This window comes from Papio anubis, chromosome 7 (assembly GCF_008728515.1).
Source record: "Papio anubis isolate 15944 chromosome 7, Panubis1.0, whole genome shotgun sequence".
NCBI classification, from domain to species: Eukaryota; Metazoa; Chordata; class Mammalia; order Primates; family Cercopithecidae; genus Papio; species Papio anubis.
This window is the reverse complement of record NC_044982.1, coordinates 46,641,713-46,658,206: the sequence shown is the minus strand read 5'-3', so window position 1 is coordinate 46,658,206 and position 16,494 is coordinate 46,641,713. Positions and strand designations below refer to the sequence as shown.

Below are 16,494 nucleotides of genomic sequence, written 5' to 3'. Positions count from 1 at the left end.
GGCAACATGGTGAAACCCCATCTCTACAAAAAATACAAAAATTAGCTGGGTGTGGTGGCACCTGCCTGTAATCCCAGCTACTCGGGAGGCTGAGGCATGAGAATCGCTTGAACCCAGGAGGTGGAGGTTGCAATGAGCCAAGATGTGTGCCACTGCACTCCAGCCTGGGTGACAGAGCAAGACTCTGTCTCAAAAAAAAAAAAAAAAAAAAAAGATGCTGCACAAGAAAAGCCTAAAACAGGCAACAGAGTGAGGTAATTAAGAGCATGAACCCTAGATCCAGACTGCCAAGGTTCATCAAATCTGGGTGCTGTCACTTACTAGTTATATGATCATAGGCAGGTCACTCAATATCTATCTCAGTTTGCTTACTTGTAAAATGGGGTAAATAATCATACCTACTTCACTGAGATTAAGGATAGGATTAAATGTAGAGCCCAGAACACATTGTAAGTCCTATAGAAATGCTCGTTTCATAAGTAACTTAGCTTATGTGTGCATATAAGTACAGATCGGAAATCAGTAAGTACTGTAAATGTGGAAAACATCTCAACAACTAAAAGTAGCACTATATGGTTATTTTCCCTGAAGCCCACATCTGGACCAACATAGCTTAGATTTTATGCATTTAGCAAACATGAGGCAATACACCTGTCAGTCTGTTTTCACTGTACCTTATTAATATGAATACTCAATGAACATTTGAAAAGGGGAACACGTCCTATAAACATTCCTGTGCTGCAGAGAACAGGGATTTTATTATTTATCCCCTTTTATTTTCTCTCTGTTTTCTTTCTGTTGTTGAGATTGGTCATTTCTATTGTTTCTCTTCAAATTCACTAACACTTTCTTCTTTCCTCTTCACTCTGCTGTTAAGCCCATCTACTGAGGCTTTTATAAAAATTATCTCGATTACTGTATATCTTAGTTCTAAAATTCCAATTTAGTTCTTCATAGCTTTTACTTCTTTGGTGAGACTTTCTATTTCTTTGCTGGGACTTTCTATTTCTCTGCTGGGGACTCTCTATTTTATTATTTATTTCAAGTGTGTTTGTAATTGTTGAATAATTTTTGTGATGGCTACATTAAAATCCTTCTCAGATAATTCTACCATCTGTGTTAATTTGGTGTCGATTGTCTTTTGTCATTCAAGTTCATATCCTACTGGTTCTTTTAATTTTCCATTAAAACCTGGACATTTTTGGTATTATATCTTGAGACTATGTATCTTACTTAAATAGAAGTCCACGTTTTCCACTCAGTCTCATCATTGAGCAGTGGTGAAACTCCTGACTCTCCTCTAGGCTTCCTCTAACACCATATTAGCTGGCAGGCGAATCTCCCTCCTTAGCTTCTGCGGTGGGCATGGAGGTGGGACCTCAGTTTATTTCATGGTGTTTGGCTGGATACAGTGATTATTGTCTAAAAGTTTTCTATCCTGCTAGGTTGCCCTTTTCTGATCCTTTCGCTAGAAACACCCATTTTTTTGTGGGTATTTTTTGTCTGTGCCCATTGGCATTTTCTGCTTGCTGGCTTCTCCAGTATCCAGCCTGAGATATAGGATGAAAACAGAAAACCCCGAGAACCTACTGCTGTGTCCTTCCACAGGTCCCATGGTCTCTAGTAAGTCTGCCTTCTTCTCTTCATTCACCTTTCAGAGACCCTTTCTATTTATTTCACATGAAATGTCCAGGATTTTTAGCTGTATTTAGCAGAAGGGATACAGACCCCATCTTTCTAGAGCAATCATGCTTTTATGTAAGACATTAATCTACTGAGTTATAAGACTAGCCTGCAGATTCTCACAAGCCCACAGGGCCAGTTGATTTAGCCCTGTACTTGGGGGTAGCAGGAGCTAGCTTTCACTGTGTTGCCTTCTTTAGTAAGAGAAGCAGCCTCTTCCAGACCAACTCCCACACATACCTGGGACAGCTTCCTAGGCTTATTGCCCTTCCACTGAACAGGAGAATCAGAATAGATTCCATCTGCTGTCCTCCCTCATTCCAGCTGGTACCCATGGGCACACCTCAGCCCTGTACTCACAGATCATTCATCAGGACATGGGAAATGCAGCAGATCACCACTCCTACTGCCCTCCTCCAAAATATCTTCCCATGTGGATAACCAAAACTGACTTATCTCCACCCCCATCCTTCCTGGCTCTACTGTCCTTCCCCATTGCTATTTGGCTGAGGTCCAGCTGGACACAGCAAGCATTTTATAGTAAAACATCTAAGGCTGAGGTTCTTTCTCAATCTTCATTCTCTTCAGCATCTGACACTGCTGACCAGGCTTCCTATTAATAGTACCTTACAGATACAGAGTTATTTGCCATTTCCATACATCTTCTTACGTTATCTCATTTTATCTTCATATAACCCTGTAAGATAGCCAGAATGGTATTGTGTTCATGTTATGTCATATATGAAGAAACTGATACATAAAGCAGTCATATGACTTGCCCACATTGACATGATATTAGGTACCAAAGCCAAGGCTAGATAAATCTGATTTCTCAGTCAGGGCTCATTCTGTACCATGTCATCTTGGCTTCTGTGATACTATAATAACAGGAGTACCTGTAGTTACCATATGATTGCCAGGCACTCCACAGGATCTAATACCATATATACCTACTATAGGATCTGAGGCTCAGGGAGCTTAAAGCTAAAGCTTTAAGCTTTTTAAAATGAGGGGCAAGGAGCATTTCCTCTGTCTCTGGCCCTCTGTCCTTTCCATACTACATAATCACTATGGCTTCTCTTCTAATTTTCTAAATCCATATCAACAATCCTGTTTTCACCTGCAAAATCCATTTCTTTATCTACAGTTGCCAAGTAGAAATTTCCATTCAAATGGCTTGTCATCATTTCAAGCTTCATATGACTAAAAGTGAATTCATTATCCTCACTCCTCTAGCCAGTTCCCCCTCCCACCCTTTATAGCATAATTTTCTCCCAGCCATAGGGCACAAAACTGTAGTCATTTTTTATTTATTCCTCCCCTCGTCCCCAGATCATGTCTGTTAGTCACAAAGTCCTGTTGACTGTTCCTGTGAAGCCTCTCATCTTTCTTCCCATATACCTCCCTCTTTATTCCCATGGCTACTTATTCAAGGCCCTGAAATTGATGTTACTGGGTTGGCTTTCTTCCAGCAAAACTCACAGGTTTTAGGATTATCCTCATTGAATTCATCTTCTGTTCTACTATCAGACTAATCGTCCTTAACATAGCTCTGTGATATTACTTCCCTTACATATAAGCCTGCAAAGATCCCAGAATCCATAGAAAAGGAGACTAGAGTTCTGTGTAGCCATCAAGCCCCCCAGAATCTTCTTTCTCCTCATCTGGATGAGCTATGAAACTGGGCTCATCATTGCTCACTTCCTTGTCATCATCCCCATACTCAGATTGCCTTTCTGCTCACTTCTGCCCCCTTCCAATTCTATCCATTCTTCAAGAGACCAGGTACATTGGAACCCATACAGTCACGAAATTCCTATCACACATATAGTTTCTACCATCCATCCAAGCAACAAGCTGCAGGCTGACCTGAGTTATTCATCTTTGCTTTGTGGGAGTCCGCCATATCTCCCAACTGGATGGTAATAAGCCCAGGAAGAAACGGGGAAAGGGGACATGGCTCATCCTCCTCTATTCCCCATATCTCCTATAAAATGCCAAGCATGAGTAGGAAAGCCAATAAATCAGTCCTTCTTATAGCTTTAATATGCACCTGGTAGGCTTGTTTCCCTAGGATGAGGTCTGTGGTCACCCCACGTGATATTGGAGCAGGTAGTTTACAGACCGTATTTTGAGAAGCCCTGATTTTTTCAGAGTGAGTTGAAAAATTAATGCCGAAGGCAGACATGACATTGTTTTCTATTCCTTTGCTTATCAACTAGATCAGGAATCATTCAAATATATATAATTTTCTGTTGTTCAAGAGTAGTTTAAAAAAAAAACAAACAAACAAAAAGAAAGCCAAAGATTTGCTATGCATAAAACAAAATTCTAGGAATTTTGGAGAATGTGACATTCAACAAATTTTTGAAATTCAGAAAGCAAGAATTTGGTCTATAACTGATTTCACAAAAAAATCTCATGCAATAGATGAATTAGAAAAGGCATTTGGGGATTGGACGTGGAAATTGGAATGCAGAATTCTTCCAGCTAAAAATTTAATTCAGTAAGCAACCCAGGAAACATGGTTTTCCAATGAATAATCTGCCATAAATATATAGACAGTGAGGCAGAGAAAGAAGGAAAGGATCTTATGATGCTTTTAGCATTACAAAATTATTTAATGAATTTCCAAAACATTTTAGAATATGTTGAATATTTATGAAACTAGATTCAGTAAAAAATGAAGAAGATAGTTCAGCAAAAGGAATAAAAGAGATACTTGCAGACAGCATATTTTATATTTATGTTAATAATCCAAAACTGGATAAAATTATGTAGTTCTTAAGAAGCAAATATGTCACATTACGGAGTTTTCTTGACAATGGAGAACTAGAGGAGGATTTTTAAAAGGCCACAATTCTGTGAAAAGCACATTTTAAGTAGTCAATTTGGGATAACTATGGTTTTTGTGATGGACACAGTTTCCAGTTTCATTAGTGTGTGGTTCATTTTTGAGAAATATGTAATAATTTTAAAATAATGATATGGCTTGGCTGTTTCCCCACCCAAATCTCATCTTCAATTCCCACGTGTTGTGGGAGGGACCCAGTGGAGGTAAATGAATCATGGGGCAGGTCTTTCCAGTGCTGTTCTTGTGATAGCAAATAAGTCTCATGAGATCTGACGGCATTATAAAGGGGAGTTTCCCTGCCCAATCTCTCTCTTTGCCTACCGCCATCCATGTAAGACACGACTTGCTCCTCCTTGCTTTCCACCATGATCATGAGGCCTCTCCAGCCATGTGGAACTGTAAGTCCATTAAACCTCTTTCTTTTGTAAATTGCCCAGTCTCGGGTATGTCTTTATCAGCAGTGTGAAAACTGACTAATAGAGTAAATTGATACCAGTAGAGTGGGGTGCTGCTGAAAAGATACCAGAAAATGTGGAAGCAACTTTGAAAGTGGGTAACAGGCAGAGGTTGGAACAGTTTGGGGGACTCAGAAGAAGACAGAAAAATGTGGGAAAGTTTGGAACTTCCTGGAGACTTGTTAAACGGCTTTGACCAAAGCCTGATAGCAATATGGACAATAAGGTGCAGAATGAGGTGGTCTCAGATGGAAATGAGGAACTTGTTGGGAACTGGAGCAAAGGTAACTCTTGTTATGCTTTAGCAAAGAGACTGACAACATTTTGCCCTTGCCCTAGAGATTTGTGGAACTTCGAACTTGAGGGAGATGATTTAGGGTATCTAGCAGAATAAATTTCTAAGCAGCAAAGCATTCAAGATGTGACCAGGGTGCTATGAAAAGCAATCAGTTTTATAAGGGAAACAGAGCATAAAAGTTCGGAAAATTTGCAGCCTGATATAATGCGATAGAAAACCCCATTTTCTGAGGGCAAATTCAAGTCAGAAGCAGAGATTTGCATAAGTAACGAGGAGCCAAATGTGAATCCCCAAGACAATGGGGAAAATGTCTCCAGGGCATGTCAGAGGTCTTCACAGTAGCCCCTCCCATCACAGGCCCCAAGGCCTAGGAGAAAATGATTTCCCAGGTGAGTCCAGGGTCCCGTGCTGTGTGCAGCCTAGGGACTTGGTGCCCTGCTTCTTAGCCACTCCAGCCATGGCTGAAAGGGGCCAACAAGCTGAAGCTGTGGCTTCAGAGGGTGCAAGCCCCAAGCCTTGGCAGCTTCCATGTGGTACTGAGCCTTCAAGTTCACAGAAATCAAGAATTGAGGTTTGGAAACCTCTGCCTAGATTTCAGAGGATGTATGCAAGTACCTGGATGTCCAGGCAGAAGTTTGCTGCAGGGATGGGGCTCTCAGGGAGAACCTCTACTAGGGAAGTGCAAAAGAGAAATGTAGGGTCAGATCCCCACACAGGCTCCCTACTGGGGTACCACATAGTAGAACTGCGAGAAGAGGGCCACTGTCCTCCAGACCCCAGAATAGCAGATCCACTGACAGCTTGCACCATGTGCCTGGAAAAGCCACAGGCACTCAATGCCAGCCTATGAAAGGAGCCAGGAGGGAGTCTGTACCCTGAAAAGCCACAGGGGCAGAGCTTCCCAAGACCATGGGAACCCACCTCCTGCATCAGTGTGACCTGGATACCCAAGACCATGGGAACCCACTTCCTGCATCAGTGAGACACGGAGTCAAAGGAGATCATTTTGAGGCTTTAAGATTTGACTGCCCTGCTGGATTTCAGACATTCATGGGGACTGTAGCCCCTTTGTTTTGGCCAATTTCTCCCATTTAAAATGGTTATATTTACCCAATACCTGTACCCCCATTGTATCTAAACAACTAAGTTGTTTTTGATTTTACAGGCTTATAGGCAGAAGAGATTTGCCTTGTCTCAGATGAGACATTGGACTATAAAATTTTGAGTTAATACTGAAACGAGTTAAGACTTTGAGGGACTGTTGGGAAGGCATGATTGGTTTTGAAATGTAAGGACATGAGATTTGGGAAGGGCCAGGGGCAGAATGATATGGTTTGGCTGTGTCCACACCCAAATCTCATCTTGAATTCCCACGTGTTGTGGGAGGAACCTGGCGGGATGTAATTGAATCATGGCACAGGTCTTTCCCGTGCTATTCTCATGATAGTGAATAAGTCTCACAAGATCTGATGGTATTATAAGGGGGATTTTCCCTGCCCAATCTCTTTGCCTACTGCCATCCACGTAAGACATGACTTGCTCCTCCTTGCCTTCTGCCATGATTATGAGGCCTCTCCAACCATATGGAACTGTAAGTCCACTGAACCTTTTTCTTTGTAAATTGCCCACTCTTGGGTTATCTCTTTATCAGCAGTGTGAAAATTGACTAATACAAGTAATAATGTAACAATAACAATGTCAAGTTAGGGGCACTATTGTCTTTTAGGAAGATATAAACATCTTAGTGTAACCAATGACTTTCTTTCTGCATTTCCCCCATTAAAACAGCAACCTGGCTTTTGCTTGAATGTCGTTAACTGGGAGAGAATCTCTCTTTTCTGATAAGTTCTAATTATTAGAATATTTTCTTTCATTCAGAAGAAATCTAGTTCTCCAAATCACTAGTTCTAATTTTGCTCTGTGAAATCAGCCGGGTCAAGTCTTCTTCCTTTGCTTCGTGAAAGTTCTTCTAGTATTTAACATTCAGATCTCCATTCTTTTCTTTTGGATAAAAATTCTTAATTTCTTTAACTATCTCTCAAATGTCATGTTTTCCAAAAGCCTCCCAATTGCCCTGCTCTCACTGTATTATAGCTCGTCAATGTCTCTCAAAGCATGGCACCTAACCTTTAGTATGAGACTCCAAATTTGGCCTGACTAGAATAGAATATAGGGGAGCTATTACCTCGTATAATGTGCACCTGAGACTTTCTATTAATACTACCTGAAATTACGTAAGATATTTTAGTACTTTCACCATACCACTAGCTCATATTTAGCTAATTACAATCCTCAAAATTCCCAACCCCCACCATGAACTATTTTAAGTTGCATCTCCTACGTTCTATACATATTAAATAGAAATTTCAGAACTTATAGTCAAGATTTTACATCTATAATGTTACAGGCCACTGTTTCCCTCTAAAAGCCCCTAGGCAGAATCCTAGGCCATTATGTCCCTTCCTAAAGATATCCATTAGCGTCTGGTTTACTGTAACTCCCAGGATCTGTCATGGTTCATTGTGATGTCAGTAATCACACAGGTGACTGTTTCACTCCTATTTTCACCTTTCTTCTGGACTCCTCCAACAATCTTTTCTTCTGGAGTCTCTTTCAGTTTTCCTACTTCATTGTCCACTTTTACTCAGTTTTCTTTGAAAGACCTCTGAATATTTGAGTGACCCAGGACTCCTTGACCTCGTCACTGTCAACACTCACTCCCTTGGTGATCTCATCTCTATACCAACAACTCCCAATGTATATGTGCAGGTCAGATCACTCCCCAGCCCCACTCTACACTGCTTACTTGACGTCTCCACTTGGACATCAAACAGACATTCAAAAATTAACATTTGTAAAACCAAACTCCTGGTTTTTCCCTAAAACTTGCTCTTCCTAAAGTCTTCTCAACCCCAGCTAATAACAAGTCCATTCTTGTGTTTACTCAGGCCAAAAATCACGGCACGTCCCTTGTGTTCTTTCTAACACATTATATACATTCAGAATATATCTAGAATCCAACCACTTTTCACCTCTTCCAATGCTGTTACTCTGGTGCAAGCCACCATGATTTCTTTCTCAGATTATTGCAATGGCCTACTAGTAGGTCATTCTTGCTCCACACCAACCACCACCACCCCCATGTTAGATTCTCAATACAGAGACTAGAGTGAGTCATTAAACTTAAAACTGAACTCTAAATATGTTCCTTCTCTATTTAACACCTCTCCCATTCCTGTGGCTCTCATCACACTCAGAGTAATATTCAAAGCTGTTATAAGGGCCTACAGGACCTAATCTATCCATTCCACTCTACCTCTGACCCTTTGCTCATCCTCTATCATTCTCCCCTTGCTTACTCCACCTCATGGCTCTTCCTGTGGTTCCTTGAATGTGCTAGGCACACTCCCACCCAGGACCTTTGCAATGGATATTCCCTCTGCCCAAAATGTTCTTCTCTCAGACATCTGCATGACTGTTCTGTCACTTTCTTCAAGTCTCTGCTTTAAAGATACCTTATCAAAGAGGTCTTCTTTGACTAACCCTCTCATTCCCATTACTCTGTTTTGACCTTTTTCATAATACTTATCATCCCTTGATATAGATGTTCTGGTCTCTGTTGCCCTTCCTTACTCTCTCCTTGCCCCTACCAAGAAAAAAAGTATATTTTATGGATAAAAGGCTTTTATCTGTCCTTTTCTGTACTATAATCCTCAGTGCTTAGACAATGCCTGACATATAGCAAGAGTTCAATAAATAGTAGTATAATCATAAGTAATGCTCTCTTGCTGAAACTAATTACAATGGTTACCTCTGGAGAGGAGCAATGGACTGTTGAAAGGTAAGGTGTGAAGACTTCCTTTTCTCTGCTTACCCCTTTGCACCTTTTAGATTTTAATACCATGTATATGTATTTTCTACCCTCCCCCAATTTTTAAATTGGGGCAAAAATAATTTTAATAAACAGATTTATCTTGTTGCTTTTGAATAAACATTAAAATCAAGATTCTTTTTCATAGCAATGCTACCCTGTAACATATCAGCTATCCTTTGAAATTTTGTGCAGTTTATAAATTAAAGAACATGCTTTCTATATCTTTATGTAAGTTGAGCATTTTGTAAGTTCCTAGAAATAGGAAGTGCTACATGCGTGTTGGTAATTCAAAATCTGAAAAAGAGGGAAATAATGTTGTACAGGCATTATGTTTTAGTGAACTAGAGGGAATTTCTGAACAACATTTTCATTCTTTTCTAAGGGTCTATGAATATTTAGCATAATAACACATTCTTAGATTCTACCAGCAATCAGTGTCAAACATACTGGTTTATAAGTTTTAAGAATCCACCATTTTCCCCTTTTTGAAAATCACTTATCAAATTCAGCTTTTCTAGCCCTAGTCTTATTCTCCAAAGATACTGGGAATGAATTTAAAGCTGCTCGGCACACTCATTCAATTCCATGAGATGTAAAGTAGTTGGATGTGAAGAACTGATCTCATCAAAGTAGTAATACAAGATTTTACCTTCTGTTTACTTATCCTGGGATCCAGGTATCTCTTTCTGTATGTTTCAATTTTCCAACTTAACAATCACTGTCCATTTTAAATTAGGGAGCTCAAATAAGAATTGAGAAGCTCTTCCCTCCCTTTTCTCATATCCTAATACTACAGCATCTTCCACAAACAGTGGGCCTCTCTGGCTCGCACTCTTCTCACCGTTCTCCTTGCCCTCAAATGTTATTTAACCAAACAAAACTGGTTGTCTTTCATTTCTGGACCATGTTCTTTATAATGACTTTAGTGCACAGCATTCCTATATAGATATATTAGTCTCTTGAAATGTCTTTTATTTTCACTGCTCTCTGAATTTTCCAGCATCGTTTTCAAAACTCCCTTAGTCACCACTGAAATAATCTAATTGTTGAATAAAATCACAACTAACTAATCCAAAGATCTTGATGTAACATTTAGCCAGTTATTTCTTTGAAGATGCAGAGAATGAGATAGATGATAGAAATAAAGGGAGAGAAAGATTTTCTTTTTCACAGCTAGACAAAAAGGCAGATTTTGTCTTTCACAGTCTGAGCAAGCTGTGCTCATATTTACTTATCCTGTGTTGATCTCAGAACACTAACTCATACCCTTGTGCCCATGGGGTTAGATTATTATAATTCCCTTCTAGTCAACCTTCCAGCAATAACTTGGGAATGAAGAAAATGAAAAACGAAAGGAACACGAAAGGAACGATTTGGCTAAAGTAAATACTGCGAATCAGAAAGGTGCACATGTTTTAGGAAGCCATGACTGACCTGTGTTTAGCACAGATCCTTACACAAAGGAGGCATTTAATATGTCTACTAAGTTGAATTGAACCGCAATGGTTTCTCACTTTACAAAAGATAATAAAAGCTTTCTGTAATCCCTGTAATCCATGCTCCCAGGGATAGACAATAAAATGGGCAAGATAACCAACAATCCTTCTCTCAACCCTCAGAATCGGAAGTAAAAAAGAGGAGAGAGGAGAGCCTATGACCAAGGCAATGAGCAGGGTGGTTTTGTTGGAACAGTAAGTTCATGAAGGGAAAGTTAAGCTGAAAGCCTTTATAATATTTATCAATGTATTTTTAAAGTATGTAAGCATCTCTAAATTTTAATTTAACCTAATTTGAATTCCCTGTATTAAAGAATATATATTGTACTTACTTACAGAAATGGTATTGATTGTATCTAGAGGATATGCCCAGAGAAATAAATTGCATTCGTTTTCCAAACTCTTTTATTCATCTTATATGTTTCTTTAAAAATAGTAATAGCAAAGTGTAATGTTCCTTACCATTTCAATAGAACTGTAGCTTTCTCAAAAGAAAGAAGATTGAAATTTATACCTTCTGAAGGGGATTACCTGGAAATGACTCCAAATAAAAAATGTCCACACATCTGTCAAACACATCCAAAAGTGAAGACAGTTAATCTAGCCTCCAAATGGAATTTAGAAGATGACTAGCAATGTGTTATAGTTCTTTGGATTTGTTATATTAAATAGAATAAACACAGGGTATATGAAACCTTCTGAAAGTTATTTAAATCATGATAGACTGAGAATAGTTTTTCCAATACAGCATCACATTTAGCATTTGAAAAATGCAGACATATAAACAATATGGTCCATGGGAAAGTAAATTGGAAAATGCTTTTTGTAATTATCTTGAAATTTAAGTCAAATTATCTATAAATTGATATCACTGCAGCAAATCATATTGGATTGATTTTTCCTGACCATTCTCCATCATGTTCTTGATTTTGCTTTCCATATATTAAGCAGTCAATGAGTTAGTTTCCAAAGCATGCAATGAGTTAACTTCTATTTCATTTTGTTCAAATGTTCTATTTAAAATTCTTTCTTTAAACAAAGGACCATTCTTTTTTCCTTTTGTTATTGTATGCTCCTTTTGAATAGTTTCCAGGAATAAAATAACTGATCATGAAAAAACAAAACAGTTGCTCTTAACATTCTTTGTATAAAGTTATTAGATGATGGTACTTGTATGATTAACACTAACATGTTGTAGCTACCACGGTGTATTAAATGTTCCCTTGTCAACAGACATAATTTCACATGTCCATTATCAATTTAGAAATGAAGTTGTAATTTTAGAAGACAGTGTTATTTTGTTGAGACTATTTCCACGCCACAAAAGGGACAGAAGCAATGAGAATACCTGAAAATAGAGGATGGATGGCGTTTTATGGTGCAGTTTTAATGATGTTGAAACATATATTCATTCCAGGACACTGCTGAGAAATATTTTTGGAAATGTTCCTGGGAGAATTTTAATTACCATCGATGTATAAAAATAAATAACAGAATATCTGTCCAGATGGCATGATTGGTGATGTTTTTCAGAAAAACAGTTTTTAAAACATCAATATCTGTCTTAAATTTCCATCTGAAAAAGAAACAAACTCTGTTTACAGTGTATCACACTCAAAGTCTAAGTTAGTTCTTAGTTTGAGTTGAGTCCCAAAAAGCACCACTCTTTTAAAAAAAAAAAAAAAAAGCACTCTTCTGCCATGTGGGGACACAGTGAAAAGACAGCGGTGTATGGACCAGGAAGCAGACCTTCACCAGACACCATTTCTACCTTGATCTTAGATTTCTCAGCTTCTAGCACTGTGAGAAAATAAATTTCTGTGTATAAGCCAAAAAAAAAAAAAAAAGTAAATTAAGAAATACAGTGTAAAGTAGTGTGCTTAATAGGCATCTCTGATACAATTGAGGGCTGACCTGCTAACTTTGCTTATAGCAATAGAACTGCCAAAATAACCGACCAGGAAGTTGCACAAGATTTCTCTGGAATTTTAAGATCTAGCTATTTATTTATATATCATTTCTGGCGTTTGAGTCTCTTATAGCAGCACATCCAGTCTACTTAATAAGAAACATAGAGATTTAAGACATTAACCAATCAACAACTATATCAGAAATTCCTTCAAGCCACAATCATAAACTAAAAAACTTCTATATAAATATGCAAAATGTGTTCCTTCCATCTTTCTTCATTCTTCTCCTATCCAAACATAGTATCATGTTTGATTTTATTACTATATTTGTTGCCTAGGATAGAAAACCCCAAACACATTCAATAAAGCAAGGTATTTCTATAATAATAATACTAAAAATGCCAAATGCATTGTTATTTATTACAGCCACTTTTCTGTAACAATGCACTATACATTTTGAAATTGCTAAAAGAGTAAATTTTAAATGATTTTACCACAAAAAATAAGTACATGAGATGATGGATTTGTTAATTAGCTAATCATTTGACAATGCAGACATATATCAAAACATCACACTGTACCCCACAAATATATATTCTAAGCATTTCCTATATAATAACTTTTGTGGATATGTTACTGAACATGGGGCACTTAGCTTCCCTTTTCTAGTTCACATAATCTTGGTGGCATTAATAGGAGGTGGGTAATGTTTCATAAAGAAACGATTTACTTTGATTACAGTGGATAAAGATTCTGAACTATGAGCAGTCTAGCCTCAGCAAAGAATGGTAAAGACAAAAACTACCTTCCTTTGTCTACTATCATTTGCCATCTTCTTTTGCAATTATAAAGAGTTTTGTTTCCATTTGGATGCAGAAGTTGAAGGAGAGACTGCGCAGCCATTCTTAGACTTAAATCCTCCCCCACCCCCAGGGATATAATAACTAACATACAACCACTGGCGTTTGGCGTTGGGACTTTTGAGTACTTTTCTTTCTTTCTTTTTCTTTTTTCTTATATAGGGTCTCCACTTTTTCTCTTCCCTTCAGGATATTGACAAATTTTATTCAACGCATTCTCCAAACCTCTTTTCCCCAGCTTAGATCTTTTGTACCAGGGCGGTTAATTACGATTACCTTAGGCATTCCACATAACCCTTAAGAGAAGCTTACGAAAAGGGGTTTCTTTAAATCAACCACCAAGAGCACACACACCAGTCACACTCCCCTTCCCCTCCTCTGGGAGCACCCACCACCCCAGGCCTTCTAGCTCTACATTGCCAAAACTACACAGCTCCCACTCCACCATAGCAAAGCTTTCTCAGGAAAGAGCACCACACAGCATCCCCTTTCCTCTCTCTGGAAACAGCGTTAACCAGGCCGGCAGCCTCAAAGCACGCTTCCTGGATTCTTTGACCAGGATGCGCCAGGGGCCTGGGCTCCCGTTGGACACTGGCGCGCTCAAACTTCGAATAGGGCGTCGGGCGAAGAAAGGCCAAACCCAGGGCAATTTCCTGGGGGGAAACGGGGGGGCGGGGCGGGCGGGTCAGACTGCTGGTAAACTGTGCTACGTCCACTCACCACCACCCAAGCCCTACAACCCACTGCCAGGTCCGCCGCATTTCGGACTTCCAAGTTTCAACGCTCCCTGCAAAGTGGGGCCATCCGGGCAGCGACGAAATACAGGTTTTGGGCGGGGGCAGCCACAGCACCCTTGCAAAGCTGTGCCTTCCGAATTAGGGACAAACTCCCTGGGATTTGTTTTCTGCGGGGGAAAAGGTGAAGAGATGTGGGGGGAGTAGGGTATGGTGGCGATTGGTGGAGGGCAAGTGTAAGGGGCAGTTACAGCCACATCTCTGCCCTGGACAGAGCCGGGTCCAGGGGCCGCGGGCCTGCCTGCCGCTGGGTTGTCAGCATCTCCTGTAGCCGGCGCGCACACCGCGCGCAAACACGCCCCCCAAAATCCCCACAACCTGTCAAACGGGCCCTACAGCTCGGAGCCCCCTGGCAGGAAGGAGAAACTTGTACCCAGACTCGCCAGCAGTCAGAATGCTGCGGTTTGTCGATGAGAACAATTTTTAAAGCGGAAATAATCATGATAATGAAATAAAAGGATCAAAAGCATCTTGACTACTTCTGAGCCTTTGGGAAAAATAAAATTGTTGTTTTCTACCAGCCCGCGAATATTCCCAGTCGCCCGTGGCGACGCGGGGGTGGGGTTGGCGCTCAAGGCAGAAAGCGCGAGGCAGGTGCCCAGGAGAGCCGCGCAGAAGGGGACTGACTGGGGGGCCCGGGTCCCCGACGCCATTTGAGGGGCAGCGGCGCCCGCCTTACCTGTGGATGCAGTTTCCATGGCAACGGGCGACTGCCGGGCGGCGCCCGAGCCGGGTTCCCGCGGCGCAGCTTCCCGGGCCCTGGCGCCCAACCCCGGGCTGGGCTTCCCAGCCTGCGGCGCTGGCGTGGCCCCTTTCGGCGTCACCGCTTCGTCCTCCCCCTCCCCCCGGTCCCTGAGCCACTGGGACCCGGGGCCGGCCAGCGGCAGCAGCTCGTCCTGCGGATCCGGCGGCGCGGCCATGGCTGGCGGTCCCCCGGCGCGGCGACGGCGGCTTGGCTGGGCCGAGGCTCGGTGGCTGCGCGGGCGCTCCCTGCTGCTGTCCCCGGAGGGACTCGGCGCTCGGGGAAGCTGCGGTGTCTCAGCGCCACCGCCGCCTCTGCTGCAACTCCGCCGAGCCGCTGCCTGCCGTTCTTCCCGCTTCAGCTCCTCCTTCTCCCCCCTCCTCTTCCTCCGGCCCCGCCGCGGCCGCTGCCTGCGCTCCTCCTCCTACTCCAGTCGCTGCTGCCGCCGCCGCTTCGCTACTCCCAAGCCTGTTATTACGCAGGTGAAAATGGCCTGCTTGGTCCGGGTCCTCCTGGGCACGTCAGCCCCCAACCTGCAAATGGCAGGCCCGGGTTAGGGGATGTGCCAAATCCACTCGAATCTTCCTCTCGTTTGGGGAGGAATAAAAAGGAAGAACCAGCAGGTAGAAGCAGCCACCAGCAGCGTCGCCTTCCCAACTCAGAAAGTTAAGCCCCGACTGGTGTCCTGGGTCCCGAGGCAAAGAGGAAAAACTAGAGAACTCAGGGCCACAGTTCTGAGAGTGAGCAGTATGAGTTGTGGAGGGGACACAGGTCTGAGCGGGGAAGGGGTGGAGATGGATTCTGATGGCAGATGGAGACCAGGGAAGCTGCAACCCCGAGGTTAAATCCTGCGTTTCCAGAATGGGCCTGAAAATAGTGGAGTAAAGGAATGAGTTATCAGGACGGCCTCCAAAAAAAGCTTAACACATCTCACCCTGACCAGCCCTGAGTGCAAACAGGATATCAATAGGCAGGACAAAAGCTGTACATTTCCTTTCAGAAACACTGAGCCAAGGCCATCCTAATCATACGCTGTCTCTGCAGTCTGTTGTATTTCAGAAGTTGGACATTCCATAAGCTTGCATCTTTTTCTTTACAGTTCACTGCGATAAAATGGAAGATAGCAAATAAACCCAAACTCAGAGGAGGAAAGTGACTTGCCTTATCATGTATTATGCCCATATGAAGACCCATCTTTTCAAATGTCTTGTTTTATTGGTTCCCCAGTTGTTTATATAATAATAAAATAATGTGCCTTTAAAAACTAAGATTCACCACAACACACAGGGTGAAGGAATAGGTTTATCCACTGTTTCTTCTCTAGAAAAGGAGGGCGCAGACGGTACAGCACACTGTGAGACTGTGGGACTCTAGGCCACCATGCTTATCTTGAGGATTTCATACCTGTCCATTGGTATATTCAAAGGCCAACTTCAGGACCATTCAGGTGCTCCTCAATAATGCTAAAATGAAAAAGCCCAGATTCGGCCTAATCTTTTGTTCTGCTAGTGCACTAATGTTCAACAGA

At 41.5% G+C, this 16,494-nt stretch overlaps 1 protein-coding gene across 1 annotated transcript in view; it reads right to left on the bottom strand.

Moving 5' to 3' along the window:
• Positions 1-15,475, bottom strand: part of RTN1 (reticulon 1) — a 282,573-nt gene extending 267,098 nt beyond the window's left edge. Inside the window, exon 1 of the mRNA XM_003901882.5 lies at positions 14,904-15,475. Coding sequence (XP_003901931.2) covers positions 14,904-15,144 — 241 coding nt within the window. The 5' untranslated portion in view covers positions 15,145-15,475. The remainder of the gene's footprint in view (positions 1-14,903) is intronic.
• Positions 15,476-16,494: the final 1,019 nt, after the last annotated feature.